The 12,853-nt window shown below is 43.6% G+C and overlaps 2 protein-coding genes across 2 annotated transcripts; one reads left to right on the top strand and one right to left on the bottom strand.

Annotated features, from left to right (window-relative positions):
- Positions 1-834: 834 nt before the first annotated feature.
- On the top strand, positions 835-2,803 carry MELLADRAFT_89644 (uncharacterized protein; the record flags this gene model as incomplete). The annotated part of the gene is made up of 8 exons (XM_007412549.1): positions 835-939; positions 1,018-1,104; positions 1,171-1,287; positions 1,379-1,490; positions 1,563-1,818; positions 1,887-2,101; positions 2,175-2,378; positions 2,451-2,803. 8 exons carry the CDS (start codon positions 835-837, stop codon positions 2,801-2,803), a joined length of 1,449 nt encoding a protein of 482 aa, XP_007412611.1.
- Positions 2,804-3,848: 1,045 nt separating this feature from the next.
- MELLADRAFT_89643 (uncharacterized protein) lies at positions 3,849-4,598 on the bottom strand (the record flags this gene model as incomplete). Its single annotated transcript, XM_007412506.1, has 4 exons — positions 3,849-3,929; positions 4,009-4,159; positions 4,251-4,380; positions 4,586-4,598. 4 exons carry the CDS (start codon positions 4,596-4,598, stop codon positions 3,849-3,851), a joined length of 375 nt encoding a protein of 124 aa, XP_007412568.1.
- Between the last annotated feature and the right edge of the window lie 8,255 nt (positions 4,599-12,853).

Below are 12,853 nucleotides of genomic sequence, written 5' to 3'. Positions count from 1 at the left end.
CTCACTTGTACGTAGATTTGGGGTATTTTTATCCACAGCCGTTACCCCAAATACATACTTAGCTTAGGCAATTCTCTACGTGCGAGCCAAAATAGGCCAAATATGTTCTATTTTGGCTCGCACCCCAAATCCTTCCGTACCTCACTTTCCCCATAACTCCAACCTGTACAATCGCACTCTCTGCAAATCATACACCTCGATGATGAGCTAACCCATAATACACTTTGCAAATTATGCTACAAGCCGTACTGTACGGCACCACGGCTGTGCATGGTTCAAAATCCATGCATCAAACAGTACCCTAAGCGATCCGTGCGACCCTCCGTACGGTACGAATTTACGGCACGGCTGGGGATGCTCTAACCTGCACATTCCCAAAAAACCTTGAAGAAACGGCTGAGCTCAAGAACTTTTCAATATCAGGAGCAGAGTTCAAGATCGCGATCTAATCAAGGCTTCGAAACTTATCCCAAGGACTTAATCCGATGAACTATCATTCATCATGCTTCAGGACTATCTCGATGCTAAGGACAAGAATTCAAGCTAAACAAATTATTCGTTCTCAACACTCATTCTCAACGTACAAGCACGTCCAATTCCAATCCCAACATCAACTCAGCAACAAATCGTACTACGTCACCACACCAATCTTTTACGTCAATGCATGTAAGGAATCCAAACGTATAATTCAAGCGGAAATCAAGAAATTGAAAACTAACAAATACCTTGTGAACCTGATTGTTCAGCACCACATATTGGACATTTACATTCGATGGTTATAGCAGATGTACTTTCAAGATACAATCAACTTTAAACCAATCAATCCATCCATTTATGATTACAGGTACAGATGAACATGGAATCAAAATTGAAAGAGCTGCGATCAAAAATCATCAAACTCCTGCTGAACTATGTGATTCTGTATCTATTCGATTCCGAGTGTGTAAGAAATCCATCTTTGAAACTCATATCTTGGTTCTGAGAATAGATTTTTTGTGTCTTTTTTACGGGGGTCAGGAATTGGCTAAAGCGGGGAATATCGGGTATGGTGATTTCATTAGAACTACTGAAAGTAGACATCATTTAGCTGTTCAAACATTTTGGGTACGTCTTCAAGTTGAGACATTTCTCTAGTGAGAACATAACCAATCAATTTGTTTTACGCTCTAGAATCGTTTAATGGAAAATGGCCACATTTACAAAGGGAGTTATTCAGGATGGTATTCAGTTTCGGATGAAACATATTATGCTCCCAATCAAGTACAAAGTCGCAATCCAGGAGAAATGGTACATTCATGAATCATTTTATCTTTTCTCCAATTAAAATCAAATTTTGATCACTCATTCTTTTGTGGTGATCAAACTTAATGTTTGAAAGGTTTCATTTGAAACTGGACAGGTTGTGGAATGGATTGAAGAAGAAAACTATATGTTTAAATTAAGTGATTTTCAATCAAGATTGATTGAATGGTTAACCCAAAATCCCACAGGTAAGTATTCACATAATCCTCGTTTTACGTAAATTGAACAAGAAACAAAAAAACTGATCATGAGAAGAATAGCATTGGTTTCATCACAGAAAGCGGATATCATTAATCAGCTTCAATCGAAAGAACTGCCTGATTTATCGATCTCAAGACCAACTGATAGACTCAAATGGGGTATTCGAGTCCCCAACGATCCTAATCAAATCATTTATGTTTGGATAGACGCTTTGACCAATTATCTTACCGTCACTGGTTATCCTTGGGCTTCTGATCAAATCAAAAATGAGAAATGGCCTCCTAACGTTCATGTCATTGGGAAGGATATCACAAGGTGGAGATCGTCCTTGCCTCTCGTTCACTTGAACATTTTTATACTGAAAGCTTTGGGATATGTTATAGGTTTCATGCGATCTATTGGCCGGCTATGCTGATGGGAGCTGGATTAGAGTTACCTAAGAGTATCATTGCTCATGCTCATTGGACAATGAAAGATGAAAAGATTTCGAAATCTAGAGGGAATGTGGTTGACCCAGTTGAAAGTTTGAAAGAATGGGGAGTCGATGGCTTACGATATTATCTGATGGCTGCTCCTGGATCATTATGGAATGATACTGGTAAAAAAACTCATCTTACTCTGACACTAGATATGATCAAATAGATTGATGTTGTTTCTGCTTCTTCTTGAAGATTGGGCCCCTGATAGAGTAGATGAACATTACAGAAAAGATTTGGCTGGTCAACTTGGTAATTTGTTATCGAGGATTTCAAACCCTAAGCTTTGGAGTAGATTTCCAGTCGGACTCAAATCTGGCACTGGATTGTTCTACCCACCTCAATCCTTTAAACTTGAAAGATCACAAGCTTTAGCAGATTTGATATCAAAATTACCAGGTTAGTCCTTGTACCATATTCTTGGAACAAAAAGATCGAAAAAAAAATTGAATCATTTTGATGTGTTGGTAGATGAAGTAGATCGATCAATGAGCTCATTCGAAATTCCAAAAGCTTTAAAAAGTATATTCCAAGTCTTAACCGAATCCAATCGATTAATTTCAGAAATCGCACCATGGCATTCTTCAACCGGATCAGAAGAATCACATGAAAGTATTTATCTTTGTGCAGAATCAATTCGATTTTCGGCTATTTTATTACAACCTTTTATGCCTGAAAAATCGAATGAGATCTTAAATCAACTTGGTATATCTGTTAAAAATAGAGGTTGGACTGATTTGAAATTAGGGTCTGCTATTGGGGTTGAAGTTTTGGCTTCTAATGGATTTCAAGCTTTTCCTAATCTGATCAAAGTTGAAAAATAATTTAAAAAGCCTCGAAATGATATTTTTCTCCAAATTCTGGTACAGAAGGATTCTTTGTGGAGTGTGTGGGGCTTGCCGCTCATCATTACTCAAGGATATCTAGGTCTATTCAAGCAAGAGAATGATATGTATGTATCCATATCTATCCAGTCCAAGATATCAAGTCTGAATTTTACAGCTTAGGATGAGTGGCAGTATTGAATAGTGTGAGTGAACCCTGGTTGAGTGACTGTTGGGAGAAAGTCTTTCCTCTCATCAAGAATGTCACCAAAGAACTTTCAGAGTGGATCAGATTCTTTCATATGTTTCTTGTAGTTTTACAATGTACATCAGATCTTCTACGCAAGGAAACATGTTCCCTCTTACACCACGACCCAACGCATGTTTACTGCAACCATCAGTGGCTGACAATGTAGATGAAATTGCAAAAACTTCAAGCTCAGAATCATTCCTTTGTAAGCAGTCAACAAAGATGTAGAACTTCCCACATTGAGGGCTATATAGTTGTGCAAGTGAAAGCAAGCTCACGTTAGGGTCGATGACAAAAAGCATGGAGTTTGGCTTGCGTCATCATCAAATTGAGGCAGATATGCGTTTCGCGCACGACACTCAGAGACTAGACTTCCAGTTGGCTGGTATGGGACTGATAAGTTATAACAGATTCAAGCGTGTCATTGAAGAACATCATCAAGCCTGAGAACTCTGATTAACTTGTAACAAGACTGAGCGGCGTCTACCTCTTGTTGGCATTAAAATTGATATTTGAAAGGTGTTGCGAGGGAAGTGATAGGCTCTCGGCGTAGAACACATTACAGACGCCGTCGGTGACATTCGAAGGTGAAGACAGGTTCAGGGAACTTAGTGAAGATGGCCGAGAGGACTAAGTGGTAGGTTTTGCAAATGTGACTGTTTTGGAAGCATAGTTGAGAAAGGCATAATCGCAGAGCTCCCAAGCGAAGTTTTCAGAGTGAGTCCAGGAGCATACATATCATAACAAATGAACAAGGATCTGAGTTGGGAAAAAACTAAGATTAAGACAAAAGTTTCATGCCTTGAGGGCGTATTTTCGTTTGGGGAAATGGATGTCTTTCTTCTTCTGCTTTTCCGTCCTCAAGTGTTTCTCGTGCTAAAAAGAGTTAAATTTAGTCAAACACAAAATCAGCTTTGTCCCAGGGCAAGGCAAGCAGCGGAAAGGGAAGGGGTACCTTGGTGAGCCTTCGTCGGATAGCACGGGTCTTCTTTGGTCGGAGGTCAAGAGGTTGGTATTTCTTTCCCTTGTAAAACTCTCGAAGGTTTTCACGGGTCTTGGCCTGGATTACTGTCAAGACACGGGCGATGGCTTTGCGGACAGCATTACTATTGAAGGAAGGTGGAGTGTATTATAAATTGTGAATCAGTTTGAGGATTGATCGAGATACTAGCTTTGCGAGGCCATTGAATGACTGACATGCGGGTAAGCTTGGAAGATGAACCCCCAACAACTTTTTGAACACGGAGAGCCACCAATTCGGTCTTCAACTCCTCAAGCTGTTTGGTGAGGTCGGCCTTTGACTTGGTGACCAACTCATGTGCTCGGACTGAGGTGAGAATTCAGGGAGTGCGTTGGTTGGAGGTGAGATATCGGTTTGTGTGTATAAACATCGGGCGGAAGAATTGAAGTAGGACCAGCAAATTGAGCGTTGTTAAGTAAATATGTGTTGAAGATTTGAAAAGGTGCGTTCGAGAATCCAGCGTCAGGAAACAGGAATGATCCAGTGTGAGAATCAATAAACGTGAGCTGACCTTTGGTGGCCATTTCGATTGTCTTGATGCTACTTCGGGGTAGGTTGACCGGGAATCTTGAGTCGTCTTGAGGTGGAGTTGACTATTGGCGGAGGGCGCTTCGCTATACTGCAATGCCAGAGCAGGCGGTACATGCTGCGGAGGGCTGCGCGGCACTGTCCTCGATTTAGGTCAAACTCATGGAAGCATCATGTCACCGCAGTCTCATCATTTCTCTCGTGACATCCGTCGGTACCAACACGGACCCCGGGTAACTTCTCTTCAGCGTACGCGATCGATTCAGCCACGTGCGATCGACCGCCGATCACCGGCTTGCTGGTCAATGTCACAAACCTCAGCGTCACAAGGCGTCCTTTGTTTGCAAATGACAACATAGCCTGATGCACTCCGTCACTCAGCTTCAGAATTTTCAGCAGCTTTTGGGCAAATAATGTGCCTCCGACAAAGCCTTGTCAGCAGCGTGCTGCATATTTCTTCCAGCCAGCGAAAGGCGCATGGCCAGCCCAGACATTGACATCAATCATGTCATTTGCTAGAAATAAAAGCACCACAATGCACCATCCCTCTAATGCTCATGGGAAATTGAGTCAAGAATAAGCTTATTGCGAGTTTTCATTTGAAAATACTTTGTGGAGCTAAAAATGTATCGATGATCTCGCTCGGGTCGAAAAACCATATCCAGTTTTCCAGTCCATCCTGGTATCGTCTAGTGGTTAGGACACCAGGTTTTGATCTGCCTGATGTCCTGGTAACCTGGGTTCGACTCCCAGTACCAGGTTTTTTGACATGAACTTATCAGATTGCGGTGGCAGGTCTGCAGCAAGAAGGATAGGCGCACAGCGAGGATAGCGTGTAAAATTGCCACGTAGGCTGTGATCAAATTATTTTGTGTGGTTGGGCTACTTGATAGGTCATTGGGTCACATAGAAAGAGATTGTGAATGGAATATATGTGAGTGAAGTGTGGATGATGAAGTGATTATTGGTACATAGTTATCTCATCTAACTTTACTTGGGAGTAGTCTTAGAAATCTTGCTTCCTCTAACATGGGATATATACTTGTTCACCACAATCTTCATCTAAGCCTTGACAGAGACCAGGAAAATTGTCATTATAAAATGTTTTGTCTTGATGATATGTTAAGAGCGGGTCTCAGGGGTAATGGCAACGGGGTTGAAGGAGTCAATCAGGGTTCTTTATCTAGTATCTTCTTTCCTTATGATGATTGTCGGATGAAGGGAAAGAGAAAGTACAACGTGGCGCAGTCACAAGTGATAATCTAAATCTGTGACATGTGATCTTAAAGTGTCACGTGTTCAGTTCATAACACTATTCCCCCTTTAATGCCCAAGTTTCCTCTTGCAAACTCTGCATTCTTTCCCCGGGCTGCATTAAAAAACCCGGTGGGAAAAAGCATAGCCCTCTCACTTTCTCCGTTTCCTCCTCTTGTACCTGTTAGCCGCTTCCGGAAATTTTGAATTGAATGATTTAACTAATTCCACACAATTCTTGAGGTTGCTTTCTGGCTCCCATGAGTTATCTTGTGTGCTGAAGTTCTTCCAACTGACAAGATATTCCAATTTATTGAATTTTCTTCTGCAATCTAATATTTCATTAACCTCCCATTCTTCTTGATTGTCGATGATAATCGGTTTGATTGGTTGTTGTTGTCTTTGTGGTATTGAGTCCGGGCTGTGTTTTTGTAGTACTGAGACGTGAAACACTGGATGTATGCCTTTCATCGACAAGGGGAGATCCAATCTATAAGTAGAATTTGAGACTTTTTCATTAGTAAAGAAGGGACCTAGCCATCTGTACTCCAACTTAGGGCTCGGCCGTGTAGTTGAGATGTTCTTCCCGTTCAACCACACCTGATCTCCTATGCGCCAATCTGGAGTGTCTCTGACGCTTTTGTCGAATTGGACCATCATCTTTTCTTGAGCAATCTCAAGGTACTGGCTTAATTCCCTTTGAGTATCGTCTAGCACTTGAAGTCTTCTTTCTACCGACGGTACACATTGGTCAGCTGACGGGATTTTATTAAACATTGGGTTATACCCATAATTAGCCATAAATGGTGATATTCCCGTCGACTCGTGATCCCTGTTGTTGTAGGCGAATTCAGCTGTAGGCAGTAATGACTCCCAATTGTCCTGTCGGTATTGGACAAAATGTCGTAAGTACTGTTCAATAGCTTTATTGACAATCTCACTTTGACCGTCTGTTCTTGGATGAAACGCCGTGGATGGGTGTAACCTGATTCCCAGTCGCTTGTCCAGCTCCTTCATGATCTGTGACACAAAGATGCTGCCTCTGTCCGAAATGATTGTTTTGGGTGTCCCGTGTAGTTTCCAGACGTTCTTAGTCATGAGGTCCGCAAGGTCTTCTGCCATCATGGATTCTCTACACGGAAGGAAATGGCTCATTTTAGTTAGCCTATCTACTACAGTGAGGATACTGTCATAGCCGTTTGACAAGGGTAGACCAGTAATAAGATCGTAGCTAATGTCTGTCCAAGGGCCAGCCGGTATAGGGAGAGGTTCCAATGTGCCAAAGGGTTTCCTCGTGCTTGATTTGACTCGCAGACAAGAGTCACAATCGTCTATGTATCTGTTGACGTAGGCTTTCTGCGATGGCCAGGTGAAACTTCTTCTTACAAGGCTGAGTGTTTTGGCCCTTCCCGGGTGTCCTGCCAAAAGTGTGTCGTGCCTGCTCCTTAAAATCATGTACTTAATGTCAGTGTTATCGGGTACTTCTATCTTTCCTTGGTTGTATAGCACTCCATCCTTTACCGTGTAGTTCTTCGTTGCTATCTTTGTTTTAGTCGAGATGGGGTTCAATGCACATCAGTTCCTGAATACGCTTGCACTTCTTGTTGGCTACTCTTATCTGGTTTATGATTTCATTGTCCGTGCTTATAGGCTGATCAACTGTCTTGTCTTCTGGTGTTTCTTCTTGAACTCCTAGCACATCAATTTCGAACCAATGATCTGCGTTCTTGAGGTGAATTGTCTCATCTTCAAAGAATCCGTCGACTGCGGCTAACTCTACAGGGAAGGTGTCAGGTGTGATATTCTCCTGCCGCAAGAGTTGTCCAAATGATAGTTTATCTTCGTCGTCCGGTGCTAAATCAGGTCTACGTGATAGTGCGTCTGGCTTTGCTGCATGGCGACCTGGTCGGAATTTAATCTTGAAGTCAAAGCACCCCAAAGTCTCAGCCCACCGAGCTTGACGTCGTGTGAGTTGTTTTGTAGTCATAAAAGATTCCAAGTTCCTATGGTCGGTGTAGACAATGACATCCAATCTATTAGGGTTACCTTCTAGATAGTGACGCCATTCTTTGAAAGATGCAACAATTGCCAGTAGCTCTTTGTCAAAGATCTCGTAGTTACGCTCAGCCTGGACAAGGGATTGTGATAGGTACGCAACCGGGTGTAGCTCACCGTCCTCGTCGCAACGTTGAGATAGGACAGCACCTAGTGCGAAGTCAGAACAGTCGCACTCAAGAGTGAAGGCTTTATACGGATCAGCTATCTTCAAAACCGGGGCTGATGTGAAAGAATTCTTGAGGCTCTCGAATGCCTCTTCGCACTTTTCATCCCATAAGTAATGAGTATTAAGTTTGGTCAGATTGTGCAATGGTCGTGTAGTCTTAGAAAATTGATTTATAAAATGTCGATAGAAGTTCGCGAATCCTATGAATCGTTGTAGTTCTGACACATTTTGAGGGGCTGGCCAGTCTTTGACGGCTTTGACTTTTGTTGGGTCCATGCTGATCTTATTCTTCGAGATGATGAGTCCTAAGTATTCGACTTCTTTCCTCGAGAACTCACATTTTTCTGGTTTGAGCCATAGGTTGTGTTTGGCGAGGATGGCTAGCACACTATCTACTGCCTCTTCGTGGTTCACTCCGGATTTTGTGTAAACCATGATGTCATCTAGAAACGCGGCCACGTCTTTACCAATACGTCCCAATAATATATCTTGGATGAAGTATTGAAAATACCCGGGCGCTCCAGTTGGGCCAAAAGGCATTGTCAACGGTGCGAATTGGCCCTGCTTGCATATGAATGCAAGTTTGTCCTTGTCCCCTTCCGCCACTCGTAGATTGCCGTACGCATTCCGCAGGTCGAGTTTTGTGAAGTCTTCAGCATCTAGGAGGCTGTCTACCAGATCCATAGTTAAGGGTAGGGGGTACTTGTTTTTTGTGGTTAAGGCATTGAGTTTCCTATAATCAAAGCAAGGACGCAGGTTGCCGTCTTTCTTCCCTGTGAAAAGCACAGGGGCAGCCCATGGAGACGTGGTGCGACGGATAGTCCCGTTCTCAAGTCCTGTTGTGATCATCTCTTCTAGCGCAGCATTTTCTGCTGGAGATAGAGGAATTATGCAACTTGCCTGAGGCTGCGCCCCATGTATCAAGTCCACTCGAAAACCGTATCTTCTTCGTGGTGGCAACCGTTGTGCGTTAGATTTCTTGAACATGTGCAAGTGTCAGTGGTAATATGACAGGATCATTTCTTCGAGAGTCTTCACTGGAGCGGATTTCTTCTCGTCAGCAGCTAGTCGAGCGGACGTGGACCATGATGTCTTCGCGGCGTCGACGTGTGTGTAAGAACTATTCAGATGATGAAGAGGCTTGCCAGCTGTTCGAGAATGAATGGGTGAAAGGGCAATAGCAGACTCACATTGCGGGGGCATCAAAACGTCTAATAAGATGTTAGCCCCCTTGTCACTGTTCCTAGCGTGCCCCTCAGGCTCCATCTTGGGATCATTGGGGTTCTGGGTTGGAATGGACAAAACCGTGGGTACGGTCGCAATATCAGTGTCAGTCATGTCAGTACATAATCCATTTGTGAGCGGTTTTTGATTGATGTCGTCCTTGTTGGGGTTTTCTGGAACACTAGCGGGGAAAATCGGGTTGTTATCTGTTTCACTACAAGGTTTATTGGAAATGGTGTCGAACTCACATTGCGGGGATGCTAATGTGTCAGAACTGACACACATCCCCTCGTAACTGCTCCTAGCGTCCCCCATGGGGTCCATTTCATGGCCTTTTGAGGGTTTGGTCGGGCAATACGAAACTGTCAACACGGTTGCAATGTGGGTGTTGGCGCATTTGATGGTGCCGTGCTGCCAGTCAATCAGGTCGGAATGAGTCTTGATCCAAGGCATCCCCAGGATGCCGTCGTAAGAGTCCTTAAGGCGTGTAATGACAAAAGGGGTGGGGTAAATGTCGGATGCAATGAAAAGGTGTGTCTTGAAGGTGGATCGGCTCTCAGAGCCGTCAAATCCCGTGATCATTTGGTCGTTGGGGTCTGCTCCTTCAAGGAGGCCGTAGTTAGTGGCAAATGACTCGCTCAACACATCATGTGTGGCTCCAGAGTCGATGAGGAACGTAGCTGGGTGGGAGAAGTTCGTTGTGGCTTGGGGGTTTTGGGACGTGGACAAGAAAGTGTGTAAAAAGATACGCGGATCATTTAAATTGCATGTTGACAATCTACTAGAACCCACACTAACATTCCTTGAATCCCCCAGTTGGCTCAGGATTGGCACAACCTTCATTCCTGAGCTCCTCCATTTTTTGACGTCTCAGCTCTACTACTACTCTCCAAACTAATACTCTGATTCTCCTCTCTATTGCTCAATGCCACTATCTTCACCTCTAATTCAGCTATTTTAGAATGGTATCCACCTTTCCCCTTCCCTCTTCTTTGATTTTTTCGATCAGGACAATCAGATGATATGTGAGCATGACCATTACACCTAAAGCACAATCCAGCTCTCATGCGCTTTGCGCGTTCATCCTCAGACAGGCGTACATAAGCAGCTGATAAGTCCATAGCGTTCGGGTTGTGTACGTTAGTGGTGGCGCTTGGCGTATGAAAAGACGTGTGAGCAGCACCGTGAAGTTTGCTGTCGATCTTGATGGCAAAGTTTGCAATTTGCTCAATAGACGTGAAGGTGTCTTGAGCCATCACCATTGCCACTCAGATTTCTTTCTTTAATCCTTGCTCGTACTGGCTTATCAAGGTAGGCATTTCCCAACCCGTAGAGGTTGCATGTATGTTGAACTTGTGGGTGTACGCGGCTACACTGGTCTTCTGAGACAGGCTTCGTAAAGCACGTTCCGACTTTGCCTTTTTCTCCGTATTGAAATACATGGCCTTAAAGTTCGTGACGAAACGCTCGAAGGTAACTAGGTGAGACGTGGATTCGTCGAACAGTTCTTTGGTAAGGGGTTGGGCCCAGCTGCTAGCAGCGCCAGTGAGGTACGACAGAGCGAAGACCACCTTGGTTTTATCGTTAGGGAACAGATAAGGATGCGCCAACATGTAGAGTTGGACTTGGCTTGCAAAGATCTCGGCCGGTTCGCCTCGAACTCCGATGAATCTGTCAGGCGCCGCCACTTTAGGACCCTTAGGGACAGGCGCTTCAGCTTGTGGAGCTGGGGCTGTAGGTGCAGGAGTACTACTCGTAGTAGATTGTCTCTGGGATTCGATCGCAGCCAGACGAGCCTCGGACTGCTGGAATCTGGCTTCAGCCTGTCCGCGCAAGATGCGTTCTTCTGCTAAAGAAGCAGTGATCTCCGCCAGCTGGCGTTGGATGTCTTCGAGGGCATTCATCTCAGGATCGGTACGATTAAATTCGGCGCTGGAAGATGCAGAATCGGCGTTGAAGAACTGTACGTAGGAGACGTTGTGACAATAAGGTTTGGTACGGGTGAGGTCTTTTTTAAGGTTTTAGCTGATGGGTAATCTTGGGAATCGGGGAATCGTAGTTTAAGCGGGGTTATCTGGTATGATATTCAAAGGTGTTCTGATTCTTGCTGTATCTGCAGGTCTTGATCAATATGATCTAATCCGGGGTAATGATAAAGTTCAATATAAGGTTTCTAATCTTCCTGAATTCTAGATCTACGAGTTCGGTTCTTTTCGATCAGTCTTGTTCGTTCTAAATCAATTAAAGTCTAGTCCTCGAATCCCGTCTATAGATCCGACAATATGTTAAGAGCGGGTCTCAGGGGTAATGGCAACGGGGTTGAAGGAGTCAATCAGGGTTCTTTATCTAGTATCTTCTTTCCTTATGATGATTGTCGGATGAAGGGAAAGAGAAAGTACAACGTGGCGCAGTCACAAGTGATAATCTAAATCTGTGACATGTGATCTTAAAGTGTCACGTGTTCAGTTCATAACATGATAGTTTTGCAGCTTGACAAATTCCATGTTGAGTGTATCTTGTATGCCCAGAGTTGACAAATAGCTGTCAAAAACAGAGATTGTTGTTGATTACTTGACCAGTTCCCAAAGTTCTTTTGTAACCTTGATGGTAGTTTGCCAGTCCTACAACCGCAGTGATACCTGGAACAAGGATCAGTGCATATTTGAGAGCATCAATTGAAGGTGCTACACTTTTGCCAATGCCTAGAAAGTTGATCACATACAGTAAACCAACAGTTAAATGATAAATCCTGCAATGTGTGAGTGGGCTTGTGGGATTCATAGTTCTCTTTGCTTCAGCATGCATTGGCATGTTTCCCAAATGACAATGAACAATCAGTATCACACACCACAGTATCAGGGTTCATTGATGATGTAGGTCTGCCTCACCACATCCAACAAATGTCAATCACAATCCCAGATCCAGACTCTGGCATATCACCACAATTTCTGGGAAAAAGACCAGATCTCAACATCAAGGAAAGTTTATAGGTCATTATCAACCCCAAGTAAACTGGAGAACCTCCATCAATCAGCTTTCTTGCTAGAAAATATGTCCTACTCACAATTAAGGACAAGTAGTGGTGAGGTATCACCATTGTCAGCAGGCTCTCCTTACCCAAGCATAAATACATCATGTCAAAAGGTTGATAGAAATTGGGCTTCTGACCACCCAATCAAACAAAATAGAATATCTTCCCACATCTCATGAAAAAACTGACAACCACAATAGCTTGCACCACACTCTTTTACAGGGTAGCCAAATGGCTACTTTGTGAACCATCTTTCTACTTCATTAAACACCTCACTCACAAGCCAATTTGTGAGCAATTGTGTCAACAATATAAGGAATTTCTTTCTCACAGAACTCTCACCTCACACCACCAACTATCAGGCTCTATAGTGAAATCATGATTTTCACGGAAACAACACTAGGATTAGGACCATCACACTCTACAACACACCAATTTTTTTCCACAGGCACAAGACATGAAATCAGGGTGCCATCATTTCCCATTCCATAATGTCTCTCAAGTGGTGGGTGCAGCAC

The sequence above is a fragment of the Melampsora larici-populina genome (genome assembly GCF_000204055.1).
Source record: "Melampsora larici-populina 98AG31 unplaced genomic scaffold MELLAscaffold_31, whole genome shotgun sequence".
In the NCBI taxonomy this organism is placed as follows: domain Eukaryota; kingdom Fungi; phylum Basidiomycota; class Pucciniomycetes; order Pucciniales; family Melampsoraceae; genus Melampsora; species Melampsora laricis-populina.
The sequence above is the reverse complement of the archived record's forward strand: the minus strand, read 5'-3'. Positions and strand labels throughout refer to the sequence as shown.